This window comes from Fonsecaea monophora (genome assembly GCF_001642475.1).
Source record: "Fonsecaea monophora strain CBS 269.37 chromosome Unknown Scaff150, whole genome shotgun sequence".
Taxonomy (NCBI): domain Eukaryota; kingdom Fungi; phylum Ascomycota; class Eurotiomycetes; order Chaetothyriales; family Herpotrichiellaceae; genus Fonsecaea; species Fonsecaea monophora.
Window position 1 is genome coordinate 707 of NW_019174081.1, and position 19,514 is coordinate 20,220.

The 19,514-nt window shown below is 51.5% G+C and overlaps 7 protein-coding genes across 7 annotated transcripts; 3 read left to right on the forward strand and 4 right to left on the reverse strand.

Annotated features, from left to right (window-relative positions):
* Window positions 1-322: 322 nt before the first annotated feature.
* AYO21_11232 (hypothetical protein) lies at window positions 323-2,554 on the reverse strand (the record flags this gene model as incomplete). The annotated part of the gene is made up of 4 exons (XM_022661128.1): window positions 323-1,635; window positions 1,692-1,910; window positions 1,970-2,298; window positions 2,355-2,554. 4 exons carry the CDS (start codon window positions 2,552-2,554, stop codon window positions 323-325), a joined length of 2,061 nt encoding a protein of 686 aa, XP_022506539.1.
* A 1,554-nt stretch (window positions 2,555-4,108) lies between these two features.
* On the reverse strand, window positions 4,109-5,214 carry AYO21_11233 (hypothetical protein; the record flags this gene model as incomplete). Its single annotated transcript, XM_022661129.1, has 2 exons — window positions 4,109-4,985; window positions 5,045-5,214. 2 exons carry the CDS (start codon window positions 5,212-5,214, stop codon window positions 4,109-4,111), a joined length of 1,047 nt encoding a protein of 348 aa, XP_022506540.1.
* An 868-nt stretch (window positions 5,215-6,082) lies between these two features.
* Window positions 6,083-6,566, forward strand: AYO21_11234 (hypothetical protein; the record flags this gene model as incomplete). Its single annotated transcript, XM_022661130.1, has 2 exons — window positions 6,083-6,369; window positions 6,425-6,566. 2 exons carry the CDS (start codon window positions 6,083-6,085, stop codon window positions 6,564-6,566), a joined length of 429 nt encoding a protein of 142 aa, XP_022506541.1.
* Window positions 6,567-6,877: 311 nt separating this feature from the next.
* Window positions 6,878-7,984, reverse strand: AYO21_11235 (hypothetical protein; the record flags this gene model as incomplete). Its single annotated transcript, XM_022661131.1, has 1 exon — window positions 6,878-7,984. One exon carries the CDS (start codon window positions 7,982-7,984, stop codon window positions 6,878-6,880), a length of 1,107 nt encoding a protein of 368 aa, XP_022506542.1.
* Window positions 7,985-8,978: 994 nt separating this feature from the next.
* Window positions 8,979-10,518, forward strand: AYO21_11236 (hypothetical protein; the record flags this gene model as incomplete). Its single annotated transcript, XM_022661132.1, has 3 exons — window positions 8,979-9,391; window positions 9,442-10,249; window positions 10,300-10,518. The coding sequence occupies 3 exons, from the start codon at window positions 8,979-8,981 to the stop codon at window positions 10,516-10,518; spliced, it is 1,440 nt and encodes a 479-aa protein (XP_022506543.1).
* Window positions 10,519-11,107: 589 nt separating this feature from the next.
* AYO21_11237 (hypothetical protein) lies at window positions 11,108-12,869 on the reverse strand (the record flags this gene model as incomplete). The annotated part of the gene is made up of 2 exons (XM_022661133.1): window positions 11,108-12,440; window positions 12,556-12,869. The coding sequence occupies 2 exons, from the start codon at window positions 12,867-12,869 to the stop codon at window positions 11,108-11,110; spliced, it is 1,647 nt and encodes a 548-aa protein (XP_022506544.1).
* A 720-nt stretch (window positions 12,870-13,589) lies between these two features.
* Window positions 13,590-19,034, forward strand: AYO21_11238 (hypothetical protein; the record flags this gene model as incomplete). Its single annotated transcript, XM_022661134.1, has 1 exon — window positions 13,590-19,034. One exon carries the CDS (start codon window positions 13,590-13,592, stop codon window positions 19,032-19,034), a length of 5,445 nt encoding a protein of 1,814 aa, XP_022506545.1.
* Window positions 19,035-19,514: the final 480 nt, after the last annotated feature.

A 19,514-nucleotide genomic window follows, 5' to 3' on the forward strand; every position in this document is an offset into this window, starting at 1 on the left:
TGAGAGATCCGAAGAACCACTTGACAAGAACCCTCTACAGGGAATGATGGTGCTGCTTCTGTAGCTTCATCCGTGCAGAAGTTGGCAGGTTGGGCTGGATTGCTTGTCTACTCGTAGGTAAAACTGTTGGCGTCCATCTATTATCTCTCTCTCCCAAATTCTATCGCATCTATTGCATCTAAAGCTCTAGTAGTCTAGTCTATCTTTTCAGGTAGCTCGTAGTATAGATCACCCAAGAATATATCAAACATCTATTCATGCCATGTCATGTCGTCCCCTCCAGTCCAACACCTCTCAACAGCCACCTCCCCCAACGTCCTCTCTATCTCCCCCTCACCTCCTTGACCATCCCGCGCACTGCCCGCGCAATCTCGTGCCGCCCGTCGTAGATCGGGTAGACGATGACAGAAAACATGGCGCCGAAATGCCAGATGATGGCCACGGTGACCCACCCCCCAAAAAAGCTCTTGGTGAAGATCCAGTCGCGGTACAGCGGCAGGGGCCAGAGGACGATGGTGACCAGGACGTTGACGACAAAGTAGGCGCTGGCGATCTTGAACCACTTCCTGATGTGGCGGAGGGTCGCGTCGTCGAAGGGGTGCACCACTTCGTCGAGGGGCACTTGGGCGTTTCGTTGACGGGGCTGTGCCACACTGCGGGTCGGGGATGTCCCCTCGCCACTGGTGCTGGTGATGTATGCCTCTTTCTCCGACGTGTCCGCCGTCTTGGACGTCTCGTTGACGGCTTCGCTGCTGGGTAGGGTCGACTGCAGCGTGCTGCTCGGCTGGCTCTTGTCCTCGATCAGGTCGATTCGGAGGAACTCGCGCCAGTCGAACCGGCCCGGCCAGAGCAGAGAGATGATAACAGAATAGAGCGCGGGGGAGAAGAAGGAGACAATGGCCGCGTAGAGTCCGGGCACCTGAGCCTGCGTGGTTTGGATGTTGATCGCCCCGGCCCACGCCCACGACAGCGAAAGCCACGTCGCGATACCCGACAACAAGCCCAAAATGGGACTGAGGATCGCCGCTAGCTTCGTCTGTCGGGACCAAAGAAGCGTCAAGATCATGGGCAGGATGCCAGGACACGCCACAATGGGCCGGAAGTAAGTGGACCAGTTGTTGGTGGCGCCGGCGTACTCGAGCATGATGGCGAAGCCGGCCATGAAACACCCGTGAAAGACGACGCCCCAGTGGCTCACCTTGAGCGTCCGGCGGTCGGATGCACCGGGGTCGATGTACGTGCGGAAAAAGTCCAGAGAAATGATGCTGCTGACAGCGATCATGGATGAAGACACCGTGCTGGTGATGGCCATGAAGATCAGCACAAGCAGCCCAGCAGTGGCACCGGTTCCAAGCAGCGACCTGAGCACATATGGCATCACCAGCCCCGAGTTGACTTGGGTGAGTGTCAAAGTGTTGGGATAGTCAAACCAGACTGGAGTCTTTTCGATGGCGCGGGCGCTCAACCCGATGATGGTACCCGTGCACCAAGGGATTGCCAGGATGACCACAGACACAAGGTCATAGGCTGGCACAGTCGAGTGAACTTCGGAGGCGAAGGCCTTCTGCCAAAAGGCCGTGTCCATGAGCACCAACGCAAGGTTCCCGAACTTCAACACCAGGCCAAAAAGGAGCGCTGTAACATCCACATTAGCATAACTTGTTTGACACGCCATGACCGATGTGTCTTACAGCTCTTGGACTTCATGGTCAACAGTGAACCCTTGTAGTTTCCGGGGATATAGTCGTTTGTCGCCTTGACTTTTTCGTACAAGCCCGAGATTCCCCCGATGTGCTCGTTCGTCAAGACGGCAAGAGAGAAGTATATCAGCAGGATCAGAGCGATGAGCGTATGCAGGTAATCGGTTAAGAAAGTTGCCTTTAAGCCGCCAACTGCTGTGTAGGTGACAACTGTTTGATAGAAAGGTCAGTCAGTATTCGCAAAGCATAGTTGGCCTAGACCGACTTACCTCCAGCAGGAATCAGGATACAGGCAGCGATAACGTGCATTCCGGTCATGCCAGTCACCAATTGAGCCCCTGCGAGGATCATGCTGCCACAGCCAAAGACGTTGTTGACCAGGTTGAGGAGAATGAACAGCCAATGCGCGTATTTGCCGTATCTCATTCTGATGATCTCGAGTGAGGTATGCGCATACGGAACCCGCAGTTTGGCAACAATTCCAAGCACCGCCATGAGCGCAATCTGAAAGGACAGTCCACTAGCCCACCATATCGGTAACGCGACGCCCCAACGGTAGGTATAGGCAGCCGAAAAGACGCTCTCATTAATCCACATCCTAGATAGATCCATCATGGTCAGCACTTTGCAGACACCACCGGCATTCCAACTTACCAACTCGAGAAGACAGCCGAGGCCGTCAATCCAGTACCAACGGAACGGTTGGCAACCATGAACATCTCGGACTGATCGCTGTCCTCCGAAAGGTACCTCTTCTGGATGCGGACGGCGGCCAGGATAATGAGGCAGAACAGCACCGACAGACCAATGATGATCCCATAGCCGTCGGCTTGAGTGAGGAGTTGCACGGCCATCTTGGAAATTAAGTAAGCCTAGCAATGGAAAAGTGAGATTGAGACGATATATGTCGTGGGGATTCATCTTCGAGCTACTTATACCGTTGCTGCAGTATATGCATCCACAAGCCACGTGATATGGGAACCGACTCCCACGCGGTATCATCGATGTAGTGCTGACCCTGCCATTCCGTACCGGAGTAAATAGCGAAGAACCGGCAAGGTTATCTTCTGAGTGTCGAGTTCAGGTTCTTTCATTTGCTGAGACGTTCTGCGTGGATTGAAAATCGCGTGCTGAGGTGGTGGAGCAACGTGATTGCGTTATGCGGCTGTCGCAGCACGCCATGAGAAGTCGAAGACTCGCAAGTCCGCATATGATAAATCCTCATCAAACATGGCGAGTTTGCTAGACAATTAGCTTGATGCGGCAATTGACAACGGTTGACTTGGGCTGTGTCCGTCGAAACAGACCTCTGCCGTGTGTTGGAGCCTTAATCCTTGTAACCGACTTCTCGCGTTTCCCGTGCCACGTTGGTCACCTCTTCCGAGTTGAAGTGAATATCAGACTGAGCCTGGCCCCACTGCAGAAAAGTCACAGAGGGACCGGTACAAAAATAAAATCACTAGTATATCAGTTTTCTCTTTCCAAATTCTGGCACGCAAAGACCCCCTTAGCACAACAAGGGCAAGTACCGAGTTCGAATCCCGATTCCACCACAATCTGGGTCCTGTCAGGTCAAACCTAACTCCGGGTTAGCAGGCATCAGGACCCCGATTCGAATCCCTCCTCCTTCCCTCGATCGATCGATCCGACGACATCAACCATTGTAGTAAAAAATTCGTAGTATAACCGGCCGGCCGAGAAAAAACCAACCCGCAAGGGCGAGTTTTCCTTATCACAGACCAGTAGGTTGAGCTGTTCTGTGGTTAAGTTTTTTGCCATTTTGCGCGAGGGACAGGGGAGATTTTCTCTCTGAGATTTTGTTCTTGTGTGATTGTGGGAGTTGCAATAGTCAATTACTCTGTTAGAGGGAAGGTATGGCGCGAGGCTGAAAAGTGCCTTCTTCGCGAGAATTCCACCAAAGTCACGGCCTGGAGGATCAATAGTCTAGCAGAATTCTTTCGCTAAGGGACTTCAAGAGTGAACATGGATGTTCCTCTTCATCAACAAGATCACTCCCCCAGCCGTGTCAGAACTCCGAGAGGATCTGATGGGCAACCTTCTGGGGCTCGACAACTTCTGGGAGTCTTTGTAAAATCTTGTCGATCACTGTTTGAAGTGAACTGTAGAGGAGGAGGCTCTTGGTTAAACATCCTTGAAATGTTGCGTGGATAGAACAAGGCGAGATGACTTGAAGCACCCAAGCCGGTCTTTGCTGGAATTGGACTAGCCCCGGTGCAGGCAAATGCTTTTTATGCTTCACTTTCTCTCTGCACAGGAAGACGTTGTTAAGAGACACAAGTACATCAAATACTTCCGATCGCAGGAGAAATTAGTTTCTCGGTTCGCTATGTACGTCACACAGGTAATCTTCCTCGCATATGTACACACGCTTTCCAGGCTCACACAAATCAAACCAGCTCCATGTCCTCTGCGCGCTTTTGCCCAAAATAAGCCCATTTACTCTCCGCCATGGCAAAGGTCGTTATTCTCCCCGGAGCCGACTTGGGCCCTGGGGGCAGTTTGCTGTATATCTCGTATATTTCGTGCATGCTGTCCCTCTCTTTTCTCATAAGGGGAACAAGGTCGCTGCTGCTCGTAGGAGGCAGAGGTGGCGGTGTCTCTGCGCGGATGAAGTCGTCCATCTGAACCCCAAACTTCCCGCGCAAAGGTATGGAGGGTTCTTCCCCCTGCATTCTGGGATGCAACATGTTCGCGGACGGTAAGGGCACTGAAGTTTGTGGGACTAATACATCTTCCAACTCCAGCTCTCGTGGTAGTGGAGGCGGGGATTCTGCCTCTGGGGTCCTAGCGCGTTCGATTGGTGGTGGCGAGAGCACTGGGCTTGGTATTGGTCTAAGAAATGCCGCTGTCATTTCAGGAGCCACTGTGGTTTCTGTCAGTGGTAGAGACACGTTAATGTCCAATTCAGCACTCTTTAGTCTCCCTGCTTCAAGTCTCGTCTTGATTGTGTGATATACCGCGAACAGGAAGGTCAAGGTGCTGAAAACCCCCACAATGCCCAGGATTATGAGAGCGGAAAGTGGCAACATTTCGAGGCCGTGAGACGTTTTGAACCGTCGGTTTTCTATTGTCAGTGAGCCAGCTATGACATACACCCAACAAAGATGGTTAGAAGGTGATCCGCGGTAACCGACAGGCCCGGTGCTGCCTGGCTCTCTTTGAGGTAAGAGGGACAAAGAACTCTTCCTTGGGAAACTCTTTGGTGCACCGAAAAAAACACTGAAATGAGGATAAAGCGGACTGAACGCTTTCAGAGTCCCAAGACTGTGCGACCGGCAGATGATACTCGCTCTGTCAAAGAAGTTGATCTGGTGAGATATTACTATGTAGTGATGGGGTCTGCGATGACGTTCCCAAAGACTTTGTCATCCACCGCCTTTCCAGCTGCTATCTTCTTGTCGTGACGGATCTTGAGCGCAAAAAGATAAACGATGGCGAGAATCAGAATAACTCCGGCGAACATGGAAATGAATAGCCAAGCGACCGGGCTCATTGTGTGATCGGACGGAGCCATTGCTCACTGGGAACAAGCGGTTCTGAATGACATGCGACTGTGAAGGAATGGACTAGAAAAGCGAAGTTTGTTGTTCGTACCTTTAAACATGACATGGAATCTCGTTCGACCTGGGATTCTGTATGTCTTCTTTGTGGTTGTTTCCGGAATGTCCGAGCAGGGCTTTGTCCAAGTCAAAGAATCATCAGGGAATGCCACTGATCGGAGCACTGTGGCGAGCGGTAGCGGAAGAACGATGGCTCTATGAAAGAGCCGTGCATCAAGGAAAGGTGACTTTGTAGTTAGGAACCTGCTTGCTCTTCCTCATGGTAGCGTCGCAAGATAGCTGAGCATACGCCATGAAGGCATTGAGAGGCCTTGGCATGAGATTGCTCATGATTGTATAGCCAGAGCTAAACCAAGATGTCCGAAGTGAGGTGATAACTCTCAAGATGAATAAGGCGGAACCCACAGTAAATGTACATCCGTTGATCAGGTACTGTACGCTTCTCTGCGGTTTGAAGTCATTAAGTGCAAGTCCAGGTCATCAATTCAAAAGACAGTGTCATTTGATATGCAATGCACCCACTTTGCCTAATTTGGGTTAGACCCGATTTCATTGGCCCCTGATCGCGACTTTCAAAGTCCCGCAGCGCAGAAACCGCGTCGAGCGCGCAGGTTACAACCTGGCCATCACCAACCCTAGGTACTCTCAATCTCAATATCCAGCTTACCCTCATTATTGCTGCTTCGGGACCCCAAGCACTTTGTCGATATTCCCTACTGGACTCAGGAAAGAGCGCGCAAAATCAACTCGGTACCATTCCTCAGCTCGGATATTCCCAGCCACCTCCATCAACCCAGCGCAATGTCCTTCCTCCTTTCACCAGCCAGGCGCTTGACGTCGACGCTCCCCTCCCTGTCACAGCGCACATTCTCAACGACTCGCCCGTCTCAACTGGCCCGCATGACCCTGGTGGGGAGGCTCGGCGCAGACCCCGAACTCGCAGACACAGGCAAAGGCCAAGTGATTAAATATGTCGTGGGCACCAGTTACGGACCAAAGGAGAACCGACAGACGTCGTGGTTCCGTGTCGCCAGCTTTGCGCCAGAAGGTTCGCCCCAGCGAGATCTCGTGATGGGATTGACCAAAGGGTAAGCACATCGGTCACACCTTTTCCAACAAATAACTGATCTCTGGCCCAAACAGAACCCTGGTCTATCTCGAAGGAGATGCCACCATGCGCACCTATGAGGACTCAGACGGCAAAAAACAGAGTTCATTGAGTCTGGTCCAGACAAAGGTCGAAGTGTTGAAGAGACCGCAGCCAAAAGAGGAGGAGATTGCGTAGGAAGGGTGTCAGGGTTTGATAAGACACAAGGGCTTTAACTACCTCGACATAGCTCAACTTCCTAGGTGCGTTCGTCATTCGCTCAGGTCATGATAGTTGGACGATACGATACTGTTCCTGATTGTTGTATTGGATCCCTTCTCCGATTGTATTTCGCCACTCTTGGGTTTGCTGGGCGGTGATGGCAGCGCCAGTCACCTACCAGCGGGATTATCTAGGAAAGATATGTATTTCAAAAGCCGAAAGGCCGGTAATCAACGAGTTTTCCAACACAACGATCCAATCGACCTGACTCGCAGAATGTGCTTCCATCAATTGTTTGTTCCTGAGGTTGATCCTGAGGTTGACGGGTGTGCCGCCGGATTGTGGTTATCTAGATGAAATTCCTCCACAACGAATGTGACATTTGTCTCATCTCCAATCAAACGGCTGTGGCGAGGTGAATGATGGATTGTGTCGACATCTCTTTTGAACCCTCCACAAAGGACGCCCCTCGCTCTTGCAGCCCACCGCTTGTACATCCCGATCGCATCCTGACCTAAACCGAAGCACACGAATGAGATATATGCCGTGACGACTTGTGCCCAACGGTCAAAGGTAAATGCCTGCGATGCTGCTTTCGGGTCGGGATCCGGCTGTAGGATGATTCTCTCCGACCAGTCGGAGGGATGGATGTATGACCAGGAATACATGTGCATTGGCACACGAACGTTTTGCACAAAGGCAAATATGGCCAGCGGACAATGCATCGCCAGGAGGGCGAACGCAAGTGCGAACAGCCGGAAAAATCGGGAGGCCGTGGCGCCAGGGGTGTGCGAGAGCAGGGCCGAGACCTGCTTGCGATGCCGCGAGAAGCGAACGACCGAGATCACGCAGTAGATGCTTCCGATGACACAGACAACCATGGGCCAGCCGTAGCTGACAAAAGGGGCCACCCAGTTGTTGTCGTAGGACGGCACACAGCCCGCCACCGTTCTGAGCCAATATCTTTCTCTTTGAACCAAGTAGTGACCAACCATGACGAGTATAGGCAGTAGAATGCAAAGCAGGAGCTCTATCGTGCGAGTAATCCTGAGATCTTGCGGGCAAGGGGTAGCGGTCATGCGGTCCGGGTCGAGGATTATCGAAATCTGTCGGAACATGCTCGCGATGGCACCAGCAGCGGCCTGGGATACCCCAATGTAGAGTTTGACCTCAATATCACACAGTATTTTCCCATCCCACCAGTCTTCAGGGTTGTCGGACGACCAGATCACGGCATTGACGACGTTTTGGACGTTCAGGATGGTGATGCCAACCAGGAGGATCGAGGCTGCAAGGTTCTTAGCGCGTAGCTGTACCACTATTGGAGGGATGGCCGCAAAGATTGCCAATAAAGCCAGTGGCACGACGACCATGAAAGAAGGATCCCACGCCATCGTTTCTGTATGAACAGATATGAATGTCCTTCTCCCACAAATGCAGAGATGAGAAAGGGATGAAGAAAACCAAGGACGGATCAGTGGACATCATCTCTCACGCCCTCCTTTAGCCACCATGACCGCACTCCTCGTTGCCTTGACTCAACTCACACGTAAACCGTGGTCCATATGGCTGGACTGGTGGGGCTCCTCAGATATCTCAGAGACATATTTCCTAAAATGGGTTTGAATAAGGCTCTGCTCAAGGCGTAGTCCTCCGGCAAACCGTGCTCGCACGTCGCGAACAGCTGTCCCTTCTAGTCCTTAGCAACTCACATGTTTGAAATCCTTGCCATCCCATCCTTGAAAGACATGGTTTTCGTCGGCAGGTTGAGACAGCCCGATATTTGAAGCAAATTCAGCGCCTAACAGTGGCCTTGCTGAGGGTGCCATGATTGAGGGTCTCTGGTCAGTTGTCCTCCCCGAAAATGAATCTATTTTCATCCAAGTGGTACACTTGACCCGTGGGTCTAAGCGGCGTCGTGATACCGAAAGCACTAGGTATAGCGTGGTGTATGACTATGAGGACAAGAGGAATACATAGAAGATGTTGGTAGGGATCCCGGAACAACCTCGGAAAATCTCATGAGGTTCCAGAGCCAAGCATACGGTGAATCATTATCCCGACTCCGGCCTTACTCTCGGGTGCCGACTTGTCAGACTCGTACGTGAGCCTCATCAGCCTTCCAGACGTTGTTGTTGATGCCACTCCTTTGCATCCTCCTTCGCGATCGCAAACTCTTGCCGGCGCTAATCTCGGGCTATATACTGTGCCTGGGCTCTTTTGAAGCGGATTTTAATGACTCTTGCGTCCTCATCGTTCTTCCATCCACCTTTGATCACCCGAGGATGTTGTGACACGTCAAAACACCCGCGGAATTCCAATCCGCCGGACTCCCTCTGCCCATAACTCTATACCTGGAACCACCACAGGCATTTCACGACCAGCATCATGGCATCGGAGAAACGTCCCTCCATCGCCATCCCATCAATTGCTTCATCCGGTCGGCAAGTCAGTCCTTCGCCACACGGCTTGAGGCAGCGACCATTGGGAAGAGCATCTACCTTTGCGGAAAACAACCCTCAGCTCAGTCGCCGTCGAAGTTCATTCCTCTCTGAAACCTTTTCAGAGACACGTAAATCGCTGCGCTCGTCTACGGATGATATACTCCTGCCGCGGGCGCGTGACGATGATGACTTTCATGACCATGACGACAATTCTCACTGGCAGTCTTTGCCACTCGGTCTTGCTTTGCTTCCCGCTGTGGGTGGGATGTTTTTCAAGAACGGTAGTGCTGTCATTACGGATGTGACATTGCTGGGCTTGGCCGCAATATTCATGAACTGGGCCCTCAGGTCTCCTTGGTAAGGAACGATCGCTTTGTGTGTTGAGCGTCGACTTATGACAGATTTAGGGACTGGTATCGTGCAGCCCAAGCCACTGTGATCGCAGACGCAGCCACCCCTCCCGTATTCAGTCCGATCGATGAAGCGGGCGAGGATCAGGATCCGCTATCAGTGAATGGAAACGGCGAAGACGGTACCAGTAAAGCGACGGCCCGCGCTGAAGCTGCTCGTGCTGGGCTTGGTACTGAGAGTTCAGCTGCGCAGAAAGAGCTCCGTGCCCACGAGCTCCTGGCATTGCTTTCTTGTTTTGTATTTCCTCTGATCGCCGCATGGCTTTTACACAGCATCAGATCCCAGCTCTCACGACCATCGGAGGGCTTGGTCTCAAATTACAATCTCACCATATTCATATTGGTTGCCGAGATTCGACCCATCTCTCACCTGATAAAGATGGTGCAGCGCAGAACCCTATTCCTTCAACGGCGAGCGAACATTGATCTTCTCAGAGAGTCAAGTCGGATAGACACTCAGCAACTTCGCGATGTCTCCCGCAGATTGGATGATCTCGAGACACATGTCGCGGACCGCATTGCCGGGACCGGAAAACAGAAAGAGGATCATGAAAATCACGCACTTGTAACTCAAGCCTCTACAGCAGCCACATCTGAGATCAGGAAAACCATACAGCCAGAGCTAGACGCCTTGAACAGGGCCATGCGTCGTTATGAGAAAAGATCCACAATCTCATCTGTGCAGATCGAGGCAAGGCTACAAGACCTTGAGACACGCTTGCATGATGTGGTTTCTCTGGCTGCGGCTGCACAGCGTAACGCCGATCGGATCCCCAACAACTACGTTCTCATTCTGGCAAACTGGGTCTGTGGTGCAGTTGTCGTCCCTGTGCAATATCTGCTCTATTTGTCCAGCCTTCCATCAAAGGCGTTGTCATCGGTCATCGCAGTTCCAAAAGGGTACATGACAAAGAAGTCAAGACCCCAAACAGCGAAAGAAGGTCGCCCATCTCGCAAGGGTCCGCCGACTCGTTCGTTGGAGCGCGAACGAAGAGCGAAGGTCCCCGCCTGAATCACCTCAAGTTGAGCATTCTCTCGGCACTACAGAAGACAACGTCTTTTCTCTGGCTGTAATGGCTCTACGACGGAGGCAACTCACTAAGCAAAGAAGGTTGATCAGTTGCTGTGCTTATCACAAACACCATGAGGGGCGTACCATCGCAAACCAGAATATGTTGCCTTTCGCCACGTGGACTCACTCTACCAACCACGCAGCCTTGTCGCGCTCGTACAAGCACATCGCTGTCGAGGCCGCGTCAAGCGAGCGGCATTATATCACGTGACGCATAGAGGTTCAAGTTCTGGATGGACAAGGTCGTATGATGCGTCCCGAAATCGCAACGTCGCAGGCATGAAGCCACCTGGTATCTCAGCATTGATCTTTGGTACGCAAGCTGGCTTTCATTACTGGATGTCGATAACGTTGTATCGCTTCTCGAATTGCAAACTTCAACATCCGAGAAAGCGTGTATACCTATCTCTTCGCCTGGCTCGACCTCATATGGAACCAGTGGTGTTTGCCGCTTCAGAATGGAGCAGGCATCACCCTCAGCGTGGGAAAATCCATACATGGAAGCCGGAAAAGTGACCAAAAAGCGACAAAATGTAACAACAAGTATATCTATTGCTTAATACTCTCTAGATCTTTGCACTCGGCTCTATTCTAGTACTCTTCATATAATATCAAACTGTCCAAAGAACTAAAACCGGCGGCAACTCCACCTTCGTCGCTGTCCTTCCCTTTAGTCCTCAAGAGGTAGCCACCCTCGGTGTTGTGTAGAAGTTCAGGCCGAGCGTCACCCGGCGTGTTTCTCCACAGACAGGTGCCGAAGATGCCCAGTTCGGAAATGACGTTGCCGCTGAGCACCTGGCCGTCACTGCGCAAAACGGTATTTCTGGCCGTGGTGGGCGGGCGGATCAGTTCCATCAGAATGTACTGCTTCCACTGCGACTTGGGGATCGAGTTCAGAAATGGCGGGATGTTGGTGCGGTAGATGTTGTTGCCGCCGCCCTCACGCTGCGGCTTCAGCACGTGGTTCGCCGCCGTCTCAACGGAGAGCGCCAGGTGGACTCCCTCAGGTTCAGCTGTTGGGTCGGAGCCGGGCCCGGCGGAGAGGGAATATTGCGGAGCAAAAGTCGAGCGGAGGGTCTGGAGCACGCCCTCCGGTTGGGTGGGCAGGAAGGTCTTGAGATGGTCTGTGTCGGGAGGTCTGGCGGTGAGGACTTGTTGGACTTTCTTGGACCCGGCGAGATGGAGGAGGACGGTGGGACATTTGACCGCCGCGCTGCGTTCCAGGTGGTGGCGAGCTGCCCACGAAGTCGGCGTGTTGTATTCCGTCGGAGCGTAGAGGGCACGGAAGTACACCACCGTGACCTCGAACGGCGTAGACGGCGACGATGGGGGAGTGTAAATCAACGGACGACAGGGATTGCTCTCCCTGGATGGGATCGACGTGTAGGCTAGAATCTTGCTGGTCGGGAGGCGGAACGAGGGGATATGATGGTGTTTTAACAGATGGGTGGACAGAGCCAGCTGGTCAAATACATTGCGCTCGTTGTCCTGGACGAGGAAAATAACGCACGTCGGCAGCCGGGGTTCTGATCTTGAAGGTCCATACGCCACATGAGCGGCCGCAAGGCCAGCGGTCAATGTTTCCACTGCCTCGTTGGGAGGAGGGTGCCCGATAGTATGAATAGAACTGTCGCCCGTCGAGTTTGCAAATAAGGGATGCACAGGATACGCAACTGAGTGCTTTGGGGAGGGGAACGTCGCAAGGTGGGTGTGCATCTCTGCAACAAGGCAAGCCAACCCGCCGAACGAGGAGGAGATGGTGTTGAATTCGACTTGTTTAAGGGATGGCGGCCCTTGTTCCGTGGTGTGCACCATATAATCAGAACGGAACATCCCCAGAGACAAGTCTTGAACGTAGCCCTCTTCCTTGACGGCAACGTGTATTTTCCAGAGATTTGCCAGGAAGTCGTCGACCTCTATTAGCCTGTATAGGGTCAGTCTTGAAAGTGTTTGCAGCAGGCCATGCCTTGCCCATCAAGCAGCGGCAAAACACAGAAAGTTCGGGGGGCAAGACAAATCTGGCAAAGTGGTCTACTCACTCTCTCATAATCTCTTCTAGCCATTGCTCGTCGCTTGCAACGCTAGCGTAGAGTTCATTGTAGACGGGCTGGATGCTTTTCGCCAGTTCAAAACACGTCTTGGGAAACGGGCTTGGAAACAAGGTGACTGGAGCATTAGTAGCGAGAACGTTCTTCGGATTCGTCTCCTTGGGGACTATGGCGGCGGATGGCCTGACGGTGAGTCCATGCTCTACGGTCCAATTTTTCACTGTCTGGACAAGGTACTCCTCCTGCTCAGGTGTCAATGCCGGAGGATAGTCATGGTAGACTTTATTGGCTGCGTTATCTGTCATGGTCTTGAGGTCAGCAAAGTGACCGAGTGATTGATGAGTGTAGTGAGACCGCAGCTGCTAGAAGCTATGTTGACCCAAATGAAGTTGTTCTATTAGCGCAAGATGTGTCTGTACTTGGAGTTCAGCACCCATTACACATTTTCTGGTGTCAGTCTCGAAGAGCCGATTAGTCAGCAAGATGTCGCGGGGCTCGCTATACTTTCCTCTCCGGCACCCGCGTAAAGTTGTTTGTCGTGTGGGCAAGGCTGAGCAAGGTAAAACGCACCTGCAAGCCAAACGGGGTAAAGCTTCACTTTGTTGTCACTCATCACTTCAACTGCCACAGTTTGGCTAGACGCCCTCCCCAGTCTCTTTCGATTCTCGGCCCCTCGCGGCGTTCTCTTCGTCGACCTAACCGCACAACAAAGACTTACTCTTTTCTCTACCATATGAACAATCTCCTGGCTCTCGCCCTCTCTCACAGAGGGCAAGGAGTTGAGTGGCGGCCTGACCCCCCTCTTCAGCCTTGTCTCAACCAACCTTCCTTTCTCAGTGCGTCTTTGACACGTTTGCGCCCAGGTGACTGACACCCCTCGCTGTGGCGTTGCCTGCGCTTCACTTCCTACTCAATTTTCCGGTGCCGTCCCGGACTCGCCAGCTTCTCATTTTCCATTTTATTTTGACCAGTTCCTGTGCCATCCTCATTCTTCCCCTGTGACACCTACCTGATGGTGCCTCAAAATGGATCCTGTTCTCGATGCCGACGAAGATCCACGAGACTGGTCAATCGATCAAGTCGTCTACGAACTCTGCCAAAGCCCGATCCCACGTTGGCTGTCAAAGCAGAAGCCTCAGTCGATCCCCGACCGCCATGGCCTGGAGGATGCGCTTCGGCGAAACCACGTCGATGGGGACAATCTCCTCGCTCTCGACATGCCAACTCTGAAAGAAGACCTAGGGATATCATCTTTTGGTCAGCGACGGGCCATTATGAAAGCTATTGAGTTCTTCCGGGCGACGTCGAGAAGTTACCAGCAGATGTTATTTCAGGCGGACAGCATTGCCAGGATGCACACAGCCACCTTTGCCTCCCCTCAATTGACCCAGTCTCGAACATCGATCGTCCCACAATCCCCTGCGCACTATGGTCTCGGCGTTCAACCGTCTATCGAGCCGTCACATACCTTGCAATCACCCATAGCGAGCCAGCAGCAGAGCGCTGTTAAGGATCCTACTTTCATCTCGTCTAAACTCGCGACTTCCAACTCTCAGAACCCCTCGGGCTCGACTCCTCGACCTCGACATTATCCTCCCCAGGACGATGTACAAACAAGATCAAGCCCTACTGCCGCAAGCCCATCAGAGGATGCTACGGTCAACTTCGCGAGTAAAGCCTGTGATCAACTTCCTCTCTTACAACATCCAGAAAGAGAATATAGCCTTGTAAATGGCAAGAAGAAGATCGCCCCAACTCTCGTCTCTCACTTACCAGAGGCAACTCCAACAAAGTTGAGTCGCGAGAGCTACCTCGGACAGGAAGCGCATCCTCTGCAAGACGTTTTCTACTGCAAAGCTCCGACTGGATTTACGGATGAGATTATCTATCAAGTTGCTGCCGAGGGACCAGATTCATTCGTCATCTCCACCAAGCGTCCTTCCGGACAACGTCGCATAATAGCTAGACTAATCAAGTCTTTCCTACGCCAAAGCACGACTACTCTATGGCCAAGCGGGCAGAAAATCAAGATACCCTATGACAGGTCTAGGATTAAACCTCCATACTCGAAACAATACTTCACTTCATTCCCACGAGGCAAGGATGGGGCAAGAGTACATAAAGTAGAGGACTTTACAGAGCTCAACGTCACTCAGGATAATCATCGGCGAGGTTCCGCCAGCATTGCTCCCGACAGCTCCAATGCAACGTGGTTGGAAGAAAAGGTAATTGGGTCCAATGTGCTAGACCTAGACTACCTTCTGGACAAGTACCCAGTTGAGTCATCCGATGGGCTTCCTCTCTATGGGGATTCTGGAGATGAAAATGATCTCGACGAAGACACGTGGAGGGAAATAGAGAAAGGGAAGGCTGAGGAAGAGAACTTGCGCCGCACATCTGTCAACATGGCGCCAGTCGAGGTTGAGGTCGCGATCAACGATGCCATAGACGAATTGAAGCAGGAATGGTACGCAACGAAGTTCTTCGCCGTCCAGAGGAAGGCTTATCGCCACTGGCTAAACGCAGCTCGACAAAACAGCCGAAAAGAAAAGATCGCATATTTCAACCACTGCAAGACTCGGTTTCTGGTCCGACTGGACATCCTCAAACGTGAGATTGCTAAAAATGTCTGGCGGACGCCAGCCGAGGTTAAGAGGCAATGCCAAAGTCTCGAATTGACCGTTTATCAGTATCACGAATACAATTACTATGGCCAGATCATGCTCCGAGACACTGCACCTCCAAAGCCCGATAACAAAGCACCAGTTCGGAGCCCAAGACATCACGATCTTGAGGAAGGCGAAGAGATTCTCGAATCTGATTCTGAGATAGAAATCTCTACAGAAGAAGGTGGGCAGTCGTTCGTGGATGAGTCGGAGGAGGAGGGTTCCATTCATCACATCCCTGATAGTGAGGACTGGAACCCTGTCATCCCAAGTACAACAAAACAGCCCGATCCATCGGTTGTGGATCCAAGGACTTCATCTCCAGCTCCTCCCTCCAATACTCGCGAGTCACCACTACCTGACGTCCACGCCAACGATGCTGATGTTGAAAGCGACACCGAGGACGAGATCATTACACCAGCACGTCGGAAGATAAAGCGCATGAAGACAGAAACAACCCAGACGCCGAATGCTAAACGTACCAGTGTGAAATCAAAAGCACCCAGGTCACAACAACTCCCTTCCGATACCTCGGACCTCGATGGCTCCCCACGTCTTGCGAACTCTAGATATCGAAGTAAAGGACCCTCTTCAGCCCTTGTTGATCTGACGTTCAGTTCTCACTCAGAGCCAGAAAGAATCGCCAACGACACGTCCACCGACTTCAGTGTTCATACACCGAAACTCAATCCAATTCGAGCTGAGACTCCGCAGGACTCGAGGAGTCGTGTTCATATTATTGACTCATCTGGTTCTGAAGCGGAGCGCATATCTTCTCGGGATGACACTATCTTACCAGCAGTATACGATTTTCAGGGTATACGGCGTACATCATGGTCAGATATAGACCCCATCGATAAACGAAGAGCGCTTGCAAAGGCTGTATACGACCTTGAGCCAGATCAGGTCTCACGGCTGGATTCATTTCTTGATTCTATGACCGGTTCTCGCACCGCCCAGGAGACGGTTATTGTTGACGGACTCGTCGCTCTCGACGAAGATAAACCCATCATAAAAGGTCTGAAGCAAAAACATCAGTTGAGCGCTCAATTACTGGTGCTACTTTACCTAACATACATTTGCGGTCAAAATGCGTTGGACGAGTTTTTTGAGCTGTCGGAAGCCCACAGAGACGAAGCATTTGCGGACAAAGATCGCGCGCTTGCTACATTTTACAGTTTATTGGAGAAGATCATCTTGACTTACTTCGCAATGCAAACCAGGCCTCAAACACAAACCAACGGCCAGAAAAGAAAGCGAGATTTATGCGTTCCTGACGACCAAATAACAGATGCGACTTTGACTGATTCGTTGGAAGAGGTTCAACCTTCGTCTCACAAGAAGCGTAAGCGCAAGGTGGAAGAAAGCCAGGAGGCAAAAAGCCAACAATTCACGGACCAGGTTAGAATTCAATTGCAAGAAGAGCGACGCAAGAACATGGCCAACAAACTTGCCCTTATGCAAGTCGATGGAAGTGCCGCCTACATTATCAACACGGTAGAGCCACCAGTTGAACTTCACCGACATATCGCTCAACGTGTCAAACCTCATCAAGTCAATGGCATTCAATTCATGTGGCGCGAAATTGTCGAAGATCCAAAACGTCAGGGCTGCATCCTAGCACACACAATGGGTCTCGGTAAGACGATGCAAGTGGCCTCTCTTCTAGTGATGATTGCTCTTTGCAATCAGAGCAATGATAAGAATGTCAGAAACCACATCCCAGAACATCTACGAAAAAGCAAGACTCTTATTCTTGGCCCTTCTTCGCTCCTCAACAACTGGGAAGATGAGCTTCTGATGTGGACCCCTGACCCTAATGTTTTAGGCGTAATTCACAAAGCCGATTCGATCAGGAAACAAGACAACATCCGAGCGATCAAAGCCTGGTCTAGGCGAGGCGGTATTCTCCTGACCGGATACGAACGTTTTAGATCATCAATCACTGACAGCATTCGCGCGAAGGCAAAAGGCACTGGCTTGCTTGAGCTTGACCTTGAACGGATTCTCTTGGAAGAACCAAATCTTGTCATTGCAGATGAAGCTCACATACTGAAGAATCCCAAGTCACAAATAGGCCAGATTGCCAAACGCTTGAAGACAACAAGCAGAATTGCGCTGTCGGGTTCACCTCTCAACAATCATCTCGAGGAGTACCATACTATGGTAGACTGGATCGCTCCTGGTTATCTAGGAGATATGGTCCAATTTCGCTCCAAGTACTCGGAACCTATCATGGAGGGACTTTATTCTGACAGCTCGGCGTACGAGAAGCGGATATCCCTTCGAAAATTACATGTGCTCAAACGGGATCTTGATCCCAAAATCAATCGAGCTGATATCAGCGCCATTGAGAAAGATATGCCCTCGAAGACTGAGTTCTTCATCACGATTCCCCTTACAGACTTGCAGAGACAGGCATACGACATCTATATTCATCATATGCTGCAGTCATTCGGGGTCTTGTCGTCGAAGAATCACCATGCCAGAATTATGGCGTGGCTATCAATGCTCTCATGGCTCTGCCACCATCCTGCCGCGTTCGTTGCAAAAATCAAGGAGCGTCATGAAAAGCCGAGAGAGGATCGCTATTATGGCAACGACACTGGCGAGCCTAACGAGAGTACAGACGAGACCTCGGGATTCGGTGAAGTTAGCGAGAACGTTGCTCTCGACATCGCAGGCTCCCTACAAGAGGCTATGCAGCAAGCGCTGCAGGTGCTCCCAGATCCGAGCGACAGAAAGGCACTCTACGATCCAAGGCTATCCTACCGCACGCTTGCTGTAAAGCGCATCGTTGAAAAGGCGATTGAAGCTGGAGATAAGACCTTAATCTTCAGCCACAGCCTCCCCACATTGGATTACTTGGGACAAATGTTGAGGGGAATAGGCGTATCCTTCTGTCGCATTGACGGTTCAACTAAACCGACGGACAGGCAAGCTTTCACCAAAGAATTCAACAATAAGGACAACTACCAGGTGTTCCTGATTTCTATCCGATCCGGAGGCCTCGGGCTAAATTTACAGGGCGCAAACCGAGTGATCATTTTCGACTTCAGCTTCAATCCAACCTGGGAACAGCAAGCGATTGGGCGAGCATATCGACTGAATCAGAAGACACCTGTGTTTGTTTATCGATTCCAGGCAGGTGGAACATTCGAGGACAAACTGTTCAATACTGCCGTCTTCAAGACCCAGCTGTTCGGCCGCGTCGTCGACAAGAAAAATCCAAGACGACATGCGAGTAAGGCAGCACATACCGAATACCTATTCCCGGTCAGGGACGTGCCACAAGTTGACTTTCGCGACTCTCTCGGAAAGGATCCGAAGGTTCTTGATGCTATCATTCACGAACTCGACTTCGTTCGTAGCATTGTGTTGACCGAGACCTTCCAGAAGGAAGACGACGAACAGCTAGACGACGAAGAGCAGAAGGTTGCAGAAGAGGAGTACAACGATCAGCGTTTGCAGCGAGAAGACCCCATCGCATGGCAAGCGAAACAGCGACAAAGCTTATCAAACACCAATCTGATATCTTCATTCTCGAATCCGGATCCGACGCTCCACTCTGGGAGAGCCGCATTTGGACAGAGAATAGGTCCCGGCGCCCATAGATCAAAGTCGTCCGCGATCAGACCGATATTACCAGCTCCATTCGAGAGAGCAGATCTGAATAGTCCGCAACCACCTCAGGCTTACCACACAACCATTCATATGCCTGGCTCGTATGACGATACATTCCAGGCCTTCGTCCAACTAATGGAAAATCGTCATCGTGCTGTAAGCACAGAGCCGGACTGGTAGGATGTCACAAATTACCCTTCGCTCTATGTAGGTAGGCAGGCACACTGGAATGCTCGGGTTCCAGAACCGTGGAGACACGACCTCTCGAGATTTCAGGTCTCGAATGAGCTGTGCACACCTTTTTTTTCAGTTCCAGCGCCTAAAACCAAGGCTGCATCATGTTTTATTGTTCACAGAGATACCCGGAAAGGCGTTTATGAAGGTACGGCAACGGTTCACGAAGTCATGAAGGAAGCTGAGAAGCCTGGATTGGGGATGGCACTAGCGCAAGGACCTTTTGACTTGAATACCAGGCAATGCTTGCAATGAATGTTCAGAATCAGGAGCTCAGACAGCCTCTCCCGAGCAATATGATAATAAACTTTAATGTGCTAGGCTTTTGAGGCTACATTCGATCACTTGTACCCTCTCTTGCTTCTGTCCAAGACACTCGTTCTATCATTATATTGTGACTTGCCGTGCTAGCAGTAGCGTCCAGCC